Below are 14,499 nucleotides of genomic sequence, written 5' to 3' on the forward strand. Positions count from 1 at the left end.
TGGGGGGTTTGTCTGTATGGATACATCGCGCCAGAGAAATAAAAAAGCAGCTAGGGCAACCGAACCCTTGACAATTCTGCTTCATTTCATGGCCAGCTTGCAGTGCAGAGAAACACACAGCAGGCTAGGCTAGCAACCAAACTAAACAAAAACAGCAGCCAGGATCCATGAAAGGAAAATAAATCATGTTCTTTTTCATGCACACCTCTAGTTGAACACGGTAATACACATATACAAAAGTCCTCCTGGGGTTAAGAGGCAGTTTGAACCCACAAACTGAGTGCGTGGAAAGAAATCAACTTTACCAGGATTCACTGCCAATATGCCAACTACCAAGACGTATACATGCAGAGTTTGAGGAAAACCAACTTTCCAAACCTCATTACATATAATAAAAATAGTACTCTTGATTCTGAGAAATTGTGATTCAGATAGCATAGAAGAGAGAAGACATGATGGAAAAAGAAAACTATTTTAAACCCAAGTGGGGAGAAGGCCAAAAAAACATCCAATCAAATTAAAACAAAGAAGGGAACAAAGGGAAAGGGAACACTGCTCAGCATTTTGTATTTATTAACAAACAGCATTTCCATCCAACATCTCAGATAGTAATCTACCACAAATTAGGACCACATTTCTCTAATTGACCATCATTTTGCTCTTAAAGATGAAGTGCCATCTTGATTTATTGTTACTTTCTAAAAGGGGAAAGACGGCAAAAGACGGCAGAAAAGAGAACAGGGGGAGAGGGAAACAGAATGATTAGATTGAAAGAGAAAATGAACAAGACAAAGCTAAAGAGAGAATTTGAGAGGGAGAGGGAAATGGAGAGAACAGGAGAGGAGGGTAATTGCAGGAAAGGGGGCTCATTAGTCCGTCACTATCCTCAATCTAACCCCCAATTTTAGGTCATGAGGAACACAGAGAGACTAGTGAAAAAAGAGAGACAAACAGTGATGGAACAACTTAGGAGTTCTCCATCTCCTGCTTATGAGGTCTCCAATGATGTCGTTCCAAACTATGTAGCCTCAAACTTTTCTCCCTCTGTTCAACTTTCTACCTCTGGCCTCTTTACACTGGCTGGCAGCACAGAGCGTGCACCAGCAGCACTGCCGCCAGCACCGTCATGGATCACACACCATATCTCCTTACACACCTCGCATGACGAATCCACTGTCTCCCTGCCACGGGCTGAACTCACTTAGGAACAAAAACTAACTTTGTCCTCACAAAAAGAGGGAACAAAACACAGGAAAAGAAGAGGTTAAAATGTATGAGAATGAAAAGTTGTGAGTGAACTTTCCATAACTAAACTTTCCAGAAGATCTGAAGAAAATCTGAAGCCAAGGCAAATTGTAAAGCTACTAGAAAACCTACTGTAGCAGTGATTAGCCCATGACCAATTATGGATAGTGACTCATAGCCTAAGAAAGCAGATATCCATTCCTTCCCTGCAGAGTTGATGTGTTGCCCTCCCTCTGTGCAGTAAGGACCCAGAATATATTGTACAGAGAGCAGAAGACTTTCAGTAGTAGTGTCCTTCAGTTGCAGGAAGAGTGCTGCCTTTACATCATTTTGTATTGATAATATGAGAAAATAAAAAGTGGAATAACTTTCTTTAATTCCATTCACAATGAAAAAACACTTTTATTTTCTGAGGGTAGGCTGTATTTACTTTTAATTAGAAAATAAAGCTGGGTGCACCATGGCAGCCTGCAATACTTATCTATGACTAAACCTCCAAATCAAAGCACTGCCTAAATATAGAAACTATGTACAGCTTTAAATGCTGATTTTTGAGAACTTTTGGTATATCTCTTTGTGAGATTGAGACAGGGTAAATTGGAAAGACATAGTGTGAAGATGCTCTAAGTCAGCAGCTCTAGTCTTCATTGCTCACTATGCCACAGCAGGAAAGCCGAGTTAGAGAAGGTTAAAGGTAAAGATGAGCGAAACATGGATCCCACTGAACCGGCTTACACTGTGTGTGTCACTCAGGCTCAAGGTGTCAATCCATGCAATGAGATCATGTACTCTAGGTTTTGCATAGGAGTCGATGGTATTTGGAAAAAGCGCAAATAAATACAAAATATGGAGAAAAAAAGTCTTAGAGGAACCCAATAAAAATAATTAGCCCTCTTGAGGTAATTCCATAACTCGTTACGGTTGTTGGTCTACTGATAATATTCAGCATCAGTCATAAAACTATATTGCCTCACAGTGCTATACACATCATAATAATCATGCATTTAGATATTGTTCGTTTTGGCTAGAAATTCGAAGCCGAAAGTGTGCAGCTGAATATTTGCACACCGCAGAAGAACGGCATTGTTCGAAATATATAAATACGCTCATATATTATACATTGAAAATGCATCTCAATGCTGTCTTTCTCTCTCTCCTGTGTTCTCTCATGTGGGAGGCAGCGTTGGGCACCCAGCCATGCCACATCAATATGCGTGCTGCTGAAATGCTTCCCCTGCTTCCCCCCGTGCTGCAGTCGCCGAGGCTTGCAGCAGTGGAAGCGGAGGCTAATGTCACCGGATATGGCGGGTCGTGTCAGCTGGTAGGTAGTCAACGGAGGTTAGCAAGCTAGCACTCCCAACGCGGGCCAGGCTGGCCTTGTCGCCGCAGCAACCTGCCACGGCGACAGCCCGGTGACACAGACAACGGCAGCCAGTGCCACCCTGGAGGCACCTTGGATTCTACCCAGGCAAAGTTCCCTGGGAGCCTTGGTTGCCATGGTGCCAGCCAAATTTGGGTCCAATAAACGTGAGGGGAGCAGGCGGCGGGCGAGGGAGGGGGACTTTGGGGTGGCAAGGCAGAGGAAAGAGAGAAGGAAAGGGGGGTTCCTGAGTACTATGGCAACATTAAAATCAGCCCTGTGTTTCTAGAGGGGTAACATTAAAAAAAAGACCTGTTTTGATAAAGATATATCAACGGTAGGACACTAAAATCACATCATTGATAACACATAAAAGACTGGCAGCAACAGACAAATGGAGCGAGTATGTGTTCTGGATGCTGCTGATAACCTACACAAAAGGCTTTTAAAAGAGTCTCTTGGCAATGTGAATGACAAGATGAATGTATGTCTTCTTCTGCTCTCAAGTTGTAATTAAAAAGTACAAGGCTCAGCTGTCAGATCAGCTAAAATGACAGATGCACATCTCATATCTTATACCACAAGGTCGTTGCTATTAGCAAGATGTGTTCCTAAATGATTTTAGGCAAGTTAAAAATAAGTAAGAGTTGTTAACATTAATGCTAAAGTGTGACGAATAAATATAGGATGAATTAAAGCTTTTAAAAGACGCCACTTTGGCTTGGCTTCTCTGCCCTACTCTTTCAGATGTAGTCTCAGAATTCACTAAGTGGTTGGAGGTGACTTAACCCTGATCTTTATATTCATAAATTAATCTCCTCCTAATTAAAAAGTTTGCATGACGGAAATGCACAAAAGGACTTTATAGCACTTGGTGTACACCTGGCTCTCTTGGCCGACCGGCTGACAGGGTGAATTATGAGCTGCTGAAGCAGGAAGCGTTGCACGGCACCTTGCTGTGGCCGGTTCGCCACGGTGTCCCTGAGACCCCAACACTGTGCTCCTTCCAAACTCGCTCTCTCTCTGTCTCATAAAAAAGACCTGCTGCTTGGCTCATAAGACCGTAAATCATGCAAAATAGAGCATAGCACTAGGTCTGGAAAAAATAACCATGTATAATGAGCAGACGGAGACATATGCACATATGCACTCTCTCACACACATGCACGCCTGTGCTGTCACGCACATAAGCCTTGCCAAAAACACACCACCCCCTACAACGCTTTGTACTAGGCACACAAACACGTACTGTCAACGGTCTATCCCACAATTTGAACCCCCAAAAACACAATCCTTCCTTGAATCCATGCTGGATAAAGAACACACTATCTCCACCCCCACCTTACCCCACTCGTTAAGACTGTGTCCACCTCCCACCTGCTTCGCTCCCCCTCAAACTCCTGAACCAACACACACACCAACGCCGTTCCCACTCCAAAGTCATCCTGTTATCTACACAAGCGCCGTCCTCTCGTCAGTGGGTCCGTTTCTCTGTCTCCTCAGAGAAAAGAGAGACTCTCCTGTTCACAGATGAATGGAGTCTTTTGATGAAGCGCCGAGCCTTGTTTACTGCCACTCCATTTATTTACCGGCCTGTTTTTCAAGTCGTCATTGAGGGACACTCTACCAAACACCCTCCTCCCTCCTCACCCCCTAAACCTCACCCTCAAACCCCCTCCATCTCATCCTCTACTTAGCTACACCCCCCATCCCCTAAACACACATACACATATACACTCTACCCCCCCTTCTCAATCCCATGTCGTTCCCTATCCCGTTTCATTCTGCTTTCTTCTTTCCGTCTAGTGTCCTAGATCTGTGTCCAAACTGATTTGAAGCTTACTCGCTTACACAGACGCATGCCAAATTTGATTCTCTGCATTCTGTTGTGCTTCCCAGCTCACTCGCTCATTCGCCCCCCCACTCCACTTTCTGTCTTTTTCTAAACTGCTCTCCTTCTCACGGTGTAACGAACACCAAATGATGCCCCTCATCAAGGTTGTCTCCCAAGAACGAGTGGCCTGCTGCGAAACCACTGTTTTTTAAAACAACATTAAAAAATCTGGTGCCACCTGTGAAGTGTAATGTTGTGACCAGAACAAATAAGTGACTTAATGGTCAAATTAAAACAATTCAAAATCTTAAAAGTGAACGCAATACATATACGCAAAACAAATTTAAAACTAAACTGCAATCAAGCCTCAATCTTAGAATGCTTCTACAGATACAATGTTATCTAAAAGAAATTGAAAAGCTGTAAAGATACCGTTAAAAGGAAAGGATCCTGCTGATAGATCAACTAAATGTCTAATGGCAAGACATCTTTCCATACTGAATGAAAGAAACATCAGAGAATTTAAAAAAAAAGAAAGACAATTCAGTCAAGACTCCCAGACCATGATGGCCTGCTTTCATGAAAAACAAGGATAATGGTCCTATTGAGCACTAAAATGTTTGTGCTTACAAGTTATTATACATTTTTCTGTAGCAGCAAACAGGAGTCCAGGGTGCTAATGAGGCTAGGGGAGGGCATTCATTTGAACCCTAAAGAGGAATAAAAGAAAAGGGGAACAAGTGAAAGAAAGAAAACAGAAGAAAGCGAGGATCAGAGGGAGGAGGTTGGCAAGGACTGTGTATGAAAATTTGGCGTCTTCCATACAGAGATAGCATCGTGCCAAAAACGGCCGACAACACAACTCCTCTCACTTTCTGAACATCAGCGTTAAACTCGCCCACATAATCATTTCTTTATTCTTCAACCCACATGTGCAAAATTAAATGAAATAGAGGTTGTTGCCTTTCATTTTTCATTTTTTATTCAGCACTAAAAACTCAAGGCCACTTATTATAGGAACGGAAACTTGATGTGAACCACTAAATTAGAAACATCAAAAACAAGAGAAATTGGTGCTTTGGATTGAATACGCGGCAGTGTGACTCTCATTATAGCAGGACTATGTCTGTGTTGTGTGCCGTTGTTAGCCAGACTTAGCAGCCGATGCCAGGGCCTCGCTGTGAGTGCAGCCCGGTGAATAAGGCATGTTCCCTGGCTTTCCCTCCGCTCTGGCTGGCCTGCCTGACAGTGAGCATTGGCCACTGCCCTCTCTCTCTCTTGCTCCTTCTCCTCCTCCTTCTCTCTGAGGTCGGGAAACCCTCCTGAGTGGGTATATGGTTTTTGGGGACAGACACATTTCATGGTTGGCGCCGCTACAAAAGCCTGAAAAGAGACCCGGCACTGGGAAGACACAGTATTAATTCAGACAATACCACCCCCTCGCTGCTTCTGACTCTCTGTTTTCTCAATAACCTCTTTCTTTTCTTTTCTTCTCCTCCTTTCTCTCCCTTTTTTTTGCTTTCTAGGATTTTTTCTAAATAAAAAAACATATAAAAAAAAGAAGCTTTCTCAGCTCCGGTGAAGAATGCTGTTTTTATTGCTGCGTGCTTAGCTTAGTGTACACCCATTTTTATTTGACAATCTTTAAATGTGTTTTATTGTATTTTAATATGCAGTTACATCTCGACAGTAGGTATTAGACTGGGTTCAGTAGTAAGTGATAACGCCCTATATTAGTTAAGGAATTTATATAAATACAATTCCAGTGATCCCATAATGATTCATTACACTATCGTATTTTTTCTTTTTTTTTTTGAAATAATAAAGATATATTTTAAAATATCATAATATATTTTGACAAATTAATTGTATGTAGTTAATTATGTATGAATACAATGGGAATTTCACAATACACTGACAAATGTTGTGTCAGAGAAAAACGACTACACAAGCAAGGAAGACGTGAAGTAAAAAAATAATCTGCACCATTAGTAATAAAAAAGCATCGGCAGTTATTAATTTGAAACTGAGATAATATTTCTGTCTTTTATCCTGAAGAAACCACAGAATACAAAGCTGAAGTATATCAATATCAATTCTTATGCTTTTCTACCTGTGATGCCTTAACAATTAAAAATGTCTCCTGATTAAAACACAGGAAAACTCTGACGGCTGAGTTCATTCATAAAGTAAGAAGGGAGCGGAGAAAAACTGATAAAAGCAGCCACATAGTGCAAACTGCCTCGTGTGTTTGTTCCAGCACGATGATGGCCTCCCGATTTCACTGGAATAATCTGTTTACCTCATATCTCCTAACGCTAACACTCTTCACACAAAAGGAAACAGATGCGGGTGGACCAGATATTTTCTGGGGTTTAACGCTCTCCTGAGGCAGACACAGCCAAAGAAACGGAGGCTTATGATCGTTATGTAAAAACCCCAAAAAGCAGGGAGCTGTTTCTAGGACAAAGGCACCGTATCACAGAGCATGCCAGTTTTCACTGGTCAATTTAATGGAAGACCAAACATAACAACATTGTCTTTGACTTGCCTTTGTTGTGTTTTTTTTTAATTCCCTCAGGTCTGCTCGTGTCATCATGGTCTCATGAGATAAGTGTAGACCCTGCGGTTTTGAACTGTTCTATGTACGTCTGTGACACCCCAACGTTAGCCTCGCGACTGTGTGTGTGTGTGCGTGTGTGTGCAAGCTTTGGAGTGAATGAGCACACAACAGGGCTTTGGCTAGCCTGATACCATTAGCTATCCAAATACACAGACTTTTTTCCGAAGCCAAGAGTAGTGTGAGAAGACTCCCTCTCACTCTGTCTCTCTAATGTGACGGGGCTCTCCCTCTATCTTCTTAACCCTTCAGATTTGATACGTAGCCACCTCGACATGCTCCTGACGCCAAACAGAGAGAAAGAGACGCGCAGAAGACGATGACGCAGGCCCGGATAAATGAGAGACACCGGCGAACATTTGCTGATGCCAAAGCCGCTCTGCATGCGGAGAGCTTTTCTTAGCCGGCGTGGGCCCTGTTCCCACCACACACAATACAAAAGCCTCAGACCTGACCGACTCCCTCTGTGATTTCATTTAATCAAAACTCAATCCTTACTTCACTGCTGAGGGTCATCCTAAGATGTGCTCACACAGACACAAACAAAAACACTTACACAGAAGGACAGTCCAGTCAAACCTCATGATGTAATGGGAGCTGGAGAAGAGATCCAGGAAGTAATTAAGAACAGATTATTTTCACAGTAAAAAAGCAATACTGAGCCATGGAGCAGTGGGAACCTGTGGAATCCATCAGAGTATCCTGTCAACTTTGATCACGTAGCAAACGATTTATCACGTCAGCCATGACTGTCAGGAGCCTCTCTTTCTCACCAACCATGTCATATATACTTTTCTCCCTTCTTTCTTCATATTTCTGGTCTTTCCCCCCATAAATCCAGAATACTCTGGGAGTTTTCATAAGTGGTGGACGCAGGTTTTTTTAAATTTGTGAATCCTTCCTGTGGTCAGCGAGTTGCCGTGGGGCCGGCTGCAGCACTAGGTTTTCTCCGGGCTTTCTCACAGCGCCGTCCAAGGCATGACTATTGCTATAGCGAGAGGGAGGCGGGATCTGGCACCGTAAAGCGTGGAGTGTGGAGCGGTCATGGCAGAAATGGCACGGCGAGCACATTTCACACCTCCCTCGGAGTGACTGCAAATTTCCTGTACTGCACTTTTGATTGGAAACACATTTGAAACATCTTTTCATGATCACACTCACCGCGTACAAAAGAAAGAAAAGCAAAGAAAAAGCAGCAAGAATGAAGTTAAAAAAATCACTGAGTGCACTGAGCTAACTTTGGACCTCACAAATGTTTTTTTCCCTTAATCTTCTATTTTTCCAACATTGAATAAATCAGAAATGTGCTGAGCTTAAGCTAAAATAGCACAGGTTATACATCAAATAGTCCAATAGGACAAGCAGCTAAAGGATCTCTCCACAAATGCATTACAGATGAAGATAAGCAGATAAGGCATACCTTTGGCTATCTCCGTTCAATCACTCTTGATAAAACACTACAAATAAAAGCACTACTCACTCCAGCGCAGCACACAACCACTCTTCCCCTCTCCTCTATTCTCTGCCAGTATGTTGGTTACAATGTTCAAAGACGAGGCCCTCTGTCTGGGTTGTTGCCCTCTATCTGAGGTGCCTGAAAAGCAGGGGGAGATGGCTGTGTGTTGTGGCAGCGTGGTTAGTTCTGTTACGGCTGCAGTGTGTTATGCTCCGTAACAGAGAGGATCTCAAAGGCTGGCTGGCTGCAGAACAGCCTGAGAAAGCCTGACGGAAAGCCCAGAGATTCCCTGTGGCAGCTTTTGCCACTCTGTCATAAACAAAACACAAGACGTCTTTCTCTTCTTCCCACACCAACGGGGCTCGGGCGCTGCCAAACAGAACAATCACTATCGCAGCCTCTTCTCCTTTCCAACACGCTCTCTCTCTCCCTCTCTCTCTCTCTCGGTCTCCAACAATATAAACAAAAGGGATCAGCAGAGGCTTTACCTCTGTGAGAGCAACAATGAGGGCGATGTTTAAGGAGACAAAACAAAAGTGTGCATGGGATCAAAGAGGAGCGAGGAAGACAGAGATGCTAAAGACCGACAAAACGCCAACCAAACAAAAACAAACAATAAGCACATCTTGTCATTCACAGCGCGACTGAGGCACAACAAGCAACCACTCATCACTCCAACCGATAAATGTGACACATGAATGCAGGCCTTTTTTATGCCAACAAAAATAAGCATTTGCTACTTAGAAGTGAATTAAAGCCAAGTGCGGTGACAGTGGTGACCTTATGACAGGTTTGCAGACAGTTGGCTGCCCTTTGTCTCTCCCTCTGTCCCGCTCTCTTGCTCTGCCTGCAGACCCCAGAGTGTCTCTCCAGACAGGACTTAAACCGAGCATGGGCTCTTTGGAGGCAGATAAAAGTACCGCGGCACACTGTGTTTGCCAGATAAGATAAGAGAGAGCGCGCAGTAAGTCCATATTATAAATGGGTAGTGCACTGGGCAGCGCCTCCAAGCAGCCATGTGTTTCACTGTACTGCTGTAAACCAAAGTACAGTAGCGACGGTGCGAAGCCACACACTGAAAGCTGGAAAGTCAACAAATAAATGATTTATGAGACATTCACAGTTTGTGTTTTCTGTTTAACAGTACATGTAAACAAATGTAAATACAATATCTCAATATCTTTTCACTAATACTATGCCTACTATTTATAGAGGCACTATCACTCACAAGTTTTTTATTTTGTAAAATATAGTAGTTTATATGTAATATGATAACACAATAAAATATTTTCTGTTTTTAGGTTGACTGTGTTTTATTCCTTTATCCAGCATAAAAGGGAAAACCATTTTCACCTCTCAAATTTAATTTAAAAAAAAATGACACTTTATAATATATAAAGTAATATATATTTATATTTATATATAATATATATATTAAATACCAAAACATTTTCATACAAATTCCATACACCTTACTAGATTTGGTGTGTTTATTCATTTGCAGCTTTCGCCGGGTTCGCAAGTTGTCAATCTAAATACTGTAATTCACTGTTGTACGAGACTATGATTTACAAGATAAATAATGTTTAATAGTACATTTTATTATTAAAGTTTAATAATAAAATGTACTGTTAAACATTATTTATCTGTTTTTGCTCAGTTTAATAAACTGAGAAAAAAAACGTTCTCTGCAGATATGTTACTAAATCCCATAAACACCACTCACTGACCCAGAGTCCACAATGAGTCGCTATGAAATCGTGTTTTTGGCAGCAGCATTCAGTTATTGTGCGAAAACCAAGTCGATAAAAAATCAAATACATTTTAAAATGAAATGTAATAATAATACTTGAGAGAACATTTATCAGACAACGTCAGGACTGCCCGCTACCTACAGTTTTTCACCGCCACAGATAGACCAATAAACGGGAGCTGCTGCCAGGGTTTTGGCTCGGGACGAGTGAGGTGTTTGGCCTGGACCGAGGTTTTGTGTGTGTCAGAGAGAGAGAGAGAAGGGGAGAGAAAGGGAGAGAGACAGGGACGGCTGTGATAGCATTTGGCTTCAGTCTTGTTAGCGGGTACCTTAAGGTAAATCCCAGGCAGAGAGTAAGGGTGTGTATTCGGGCAGTGACTGGAATATGCTGTATGTATATGTGCCTGTATGTGTGCTAGTTGAGTCACTGTTTGAAATTTCCATAAAATTCCAGCTGAGATAATATTAGGTCATGAGCGTGTGTTTGTATGTATACGTAGCCAGCAAATGGTGGTGGAGTGTGTATTTGGAGGATTTGGCTATGAAATGTGTTTCATGTGTGCGTGTGTGTGTGGCTGCTGTGACAGTGTTTTGGGCTGTGGGTGATGAGTACGCGCACTGGAGGCTACAGTGATGTTTGGCCCGAGTGTGAGTGTGTGTATCCACGATGGTGGCTGAGATACAACAATGTTTGGCTGTATCAAACTGTATCTATGAGAGTCCTTGGCCTAGTGTGTGTGCTGTGTGGGTGTGTGTACGCAATCGTGGCTAAAACCGTGTTTGGCTCTGCGTGTGAAAGTGCGCTACTAAGATGACAAGAGTTCTTTCTCCTTTTTGAATATCAAATTTGTGTATCTTTATTTAGCTGTGTTTGTATGTGTGTATGGGTGTGAAGGTGGCTGCAATAGTACTGGCTGTCTGTGAGCGCTGGCGTTGGGTGTGTGTGTGTGAGTGTGTGTGTTTGGCAGCCAGGTCCAACGTGGTGCTCGCGTTCAGGCAGACGGTGAAGGCGGCAGCAGCCTGCGGCCTGAGAGCAGGAGACTCGCGGCTCTGCTCTCTCTCTCTCTCTCTCTCTCTCTCTCACACACACACACACGGAACCTGGGCAGTGGCCAAATGACGATGCCTGGCTACAATGGCCTTATCGTGGCACATACACTTCGACAGACTGAGTACAATTTTATAAACAGCGAGTCTCACTCATCGCACAAAAACACACATTTTGACAGTGGTGATCAGCTCATAGAAAACACACACAAACACACAGGCATGCAAATTCCTTCCTATAAAAAAAACACAAAATATATGCTCAATATGAAGCCGCAAATGCCTGAAAAATGAACTCATACTTGCCAGAGCATGTTGGCTGAATGCCCTTGACACACACATATTCTTTTTATTACTGTTGATACTATGTTGTCATGTAAACAAATACCAGGAAACAGAAGGACAACTATGAAAAGACAAAAAGCAAAACTATTTGTCGTTTGCACACGGAAATAAAAGCAAGAAGGGTTTTTTAATTTGTTTCTCAGGGTTAAATGTTTGCTTTATTTATTTAAATTAATATTGTTAATTTACCTAAATAAATAAAATAATAATAATATATAAATATGATTGGTATCATATATAATTCAAACACTTTTTAAATGTGTTTCAAAAACTAATACACTTATCTTTATTTATTCTAATTTCCGTCAATACCTATATTTAATTATGTGTCACACAAACCAGTGTTTGTGTGTAATTTGTTTTTCTGTGTTTGTGATAATGCAAATATTTGTGCTCATCTATATGCACATGCACACGGGCATGTATGACGAGTGTTTATGTGTTGGCATCCCTCCCTTTATTAGTGTCTAGTATCCAATTGGCCACATACCTGGCGTGTGGACGAAGTAGGCCAGGTAGAGGTCCAGCTCCTTGACGGACACTCCGATGTGGTGCGGCTGGACGCACAGGCCAGGGTTGGTGCACTGTGGAGACTTGACCAGCCGCTCCCCGTCCGTGCTCTCCAGGGGGCTGCCCTTGAACAGGATGACCATCACCAGGTCCAGCCGCCACACCTTGTCGGCCTGGCGCAAGCAATCGATGCGACGGATCTTGCCCTTCTGGTCGGGGTTGGACAGCACGCAGCAGGGGGGCTTTTTCCCCGTGATGGAGAGCACAAAGTCCTCACGGAACTCGGGCCGGATGTCCTTGCGGAGCTTGGCCAGCAGGCGCGAGGCCCACTTCTGCTTGATCTCTGGCTTCTCCCCCAGCAGCTCGTCTTTCACTGCGCGCTCTTCCTCCTTGGACATGCGCTTCTCGTGCTTCTTGAAGTATTTGCGCTTGCGGGCCTGCAGGTTGAACCAGGTGTAGGCGAAGGCGCGGACATGGGGCAGCAGGGCCTCGATGAAGGGGTGGAATTCATCCTGGATGAGGGAGGAGGTAGGGGGGAGGGTGGAGCAGGAGAGGGAGGAGGGGTGGAAGCAGGAGGAGGCAGTGGAGAGAGAGGGAGAGAATGGGGGAGAGAAGGATGGGGAGAGAGGGAGTGGGGGTGAGGAAGGGAAGAGAGAAGAGAGGCAGTTAGCACCGGCACGCAGCATGGAGGAGCGGCGCCTGCTCTGTACGAGCGGAGGGAGAGAATGAGCGAGAGGTGCGGGAGAGAGAGAGAGAGAGAGAGAGAGAGAGAGAGAGAGAGAGAGAGAGATGTGACAGAGATGCATTTCACTCTCAACACACACACACACACACACATCACATTGAAGGACACACTTTACAAAACAATAACTAAAAGTGGAGAAATGGAATTTAAGTATCTTCTTCGAATAACAGTGGAAATATTTGTGTACCTGCATAAATACATAAACGTGTTCATATTAAATAAATATTGTATATATATATATATATATAATGTATTTAATATCTACATCCGTAAAGTAAAAACTATTTTTAAAACCTAATGCTGACTGACTACATAAACTGCAATATATAATATATGCAACTCGTAATAATGTTAGAGAACTCCCAACTAAATTGAAATTATTCAAATTAAAATATTTGTCCATAAATAACATAAATGCGTCTGCACAAAGATGATCAATAACAGTCACTTCCATAAAACATATGGCAATAAAACAACATTAACATAGTAGTTACCATTTTGCTCTCTCATCATAAATTCACCCGCCGATTGTAAAGAAACTTAATGCACCACGAGGACAACAACTGGATTGGTGATTCAAAAGGCGCTGAAGTGATGCTGCATATATTAGAAAACAAAAGACTGAGGGAAAAAAATTAAGCAAAAAGAGAAGCTGAGAAACTGTCCAATAAAAGCAGCAGGGGGGAAAAAGCTGAGAAAGAGGAGACAGGCCAAGGGGGCGCAGTGTAATACCAGCACAGGAACACAGGAGGTACTGTAGCAGGAGAGCTGCTGTTCAAGAGCACAACAGAAGGAGAACGTAGAGAAGTTAGACAGTCTCTCTGTCTAAAGGACCTTTAAAAAAGAGTTGGACGCGCACGCACAAAACAGATATTGCTGCAAAAATTTACAAAATTATCAAAAACTTCAACAAGCCCCCTAGTTTGTTTTGACAAACAAAACAACAAAAAATGCTTGGCAAAGCGACGCGTGCTATTGGTTCAATTCTGTGAGATCTGCATAAGACTCGCAGAGAGAGGGAGAGAGAGAGAGAGAGATGGGGGTGCGGACGGAGGAGAAGAAGAGAAAAAAAACAAAACAAGAGAACCGAATCAATGTTGGAAGAGTGTGCACGACCGCTGGCAAACCCGAGTGCAGCTTCTTTTTCCCCCCTCTTTCTCTCCAACTCTGTGTCTCTCTTCCTCTCCACTTTCCTTCTCTAACCATTGACTGAGTCTGTGCCAACATGCAGAGGGCCCACCTATTTGGCACCGAGTCTCAAACAGCCCAGCCAATACGCACGCTCCCAGCGCTGAAAGGGAGGGAAGAGAGAGATGGCAGAGGGAGAAGCAAAGCGGTGGGGGGGGTGGATGGTTGGTAGGCTGGTAGTGGAGAGAGAGAGAGAAGGAGGGAGGGGGAGAGACGGGGACTGTGTGTGGTGCAGGCAGAAGGCACGTCATTAGCCAAATAGACAAGTTCCAATCTAGTGCGAAGGCAAAGTCCAGAGGATATTAATTTTACATGCATCCAATCGAGACAGGCACCCGGCCTTCCTAAAGCCCCCTACGGTCGCCAGCCCCCCCCCACCTTCCAATCGCTTTCGTC

At 43.3% G+C, this 14,499-nt stretch overlaps 1 protein-coding gene across 2 annotated transcripts in view; it reads right to left on the minus strand.

Annotated features, from left to right (window-relative positions):
- The window catches only part of nfixb (nuclear factor I/Xb), a 111,215-nt gene that overhangs the window by 63,750 nt on the left and 32,966 nt on the right, over positions 1–14,499 (minus strand). For both annotated transcript variants that reach the window (XM_010777038.1, XM_010777039.1), the window contains exon 3: positions 12,151–12,682. In XM_010777038.1, the coding sequence (XP_010775340.1) occupies positions 12,151–12,682 (532 nt within the window). The remainder of the gene's footprint in view (positions 1–12,150; positions 12,683–14,499) is intronic.

Source organism: Notothenia coriiceps, unplaced genomic scaffold, assembly GCF_000735185.1.
Source record: "Notothenia coriiceps isolate Sejong01 unplaced genomic scaffold, NC01 NC01_scaffold00017713, whole genome shotgun sequence".
Lineage (NCBI taxonomy): Eukaryota > Metazoa > Chordata > Actinopteri > Perciformes > Nototheniidae > Notothenia > Notothenia coriiceps.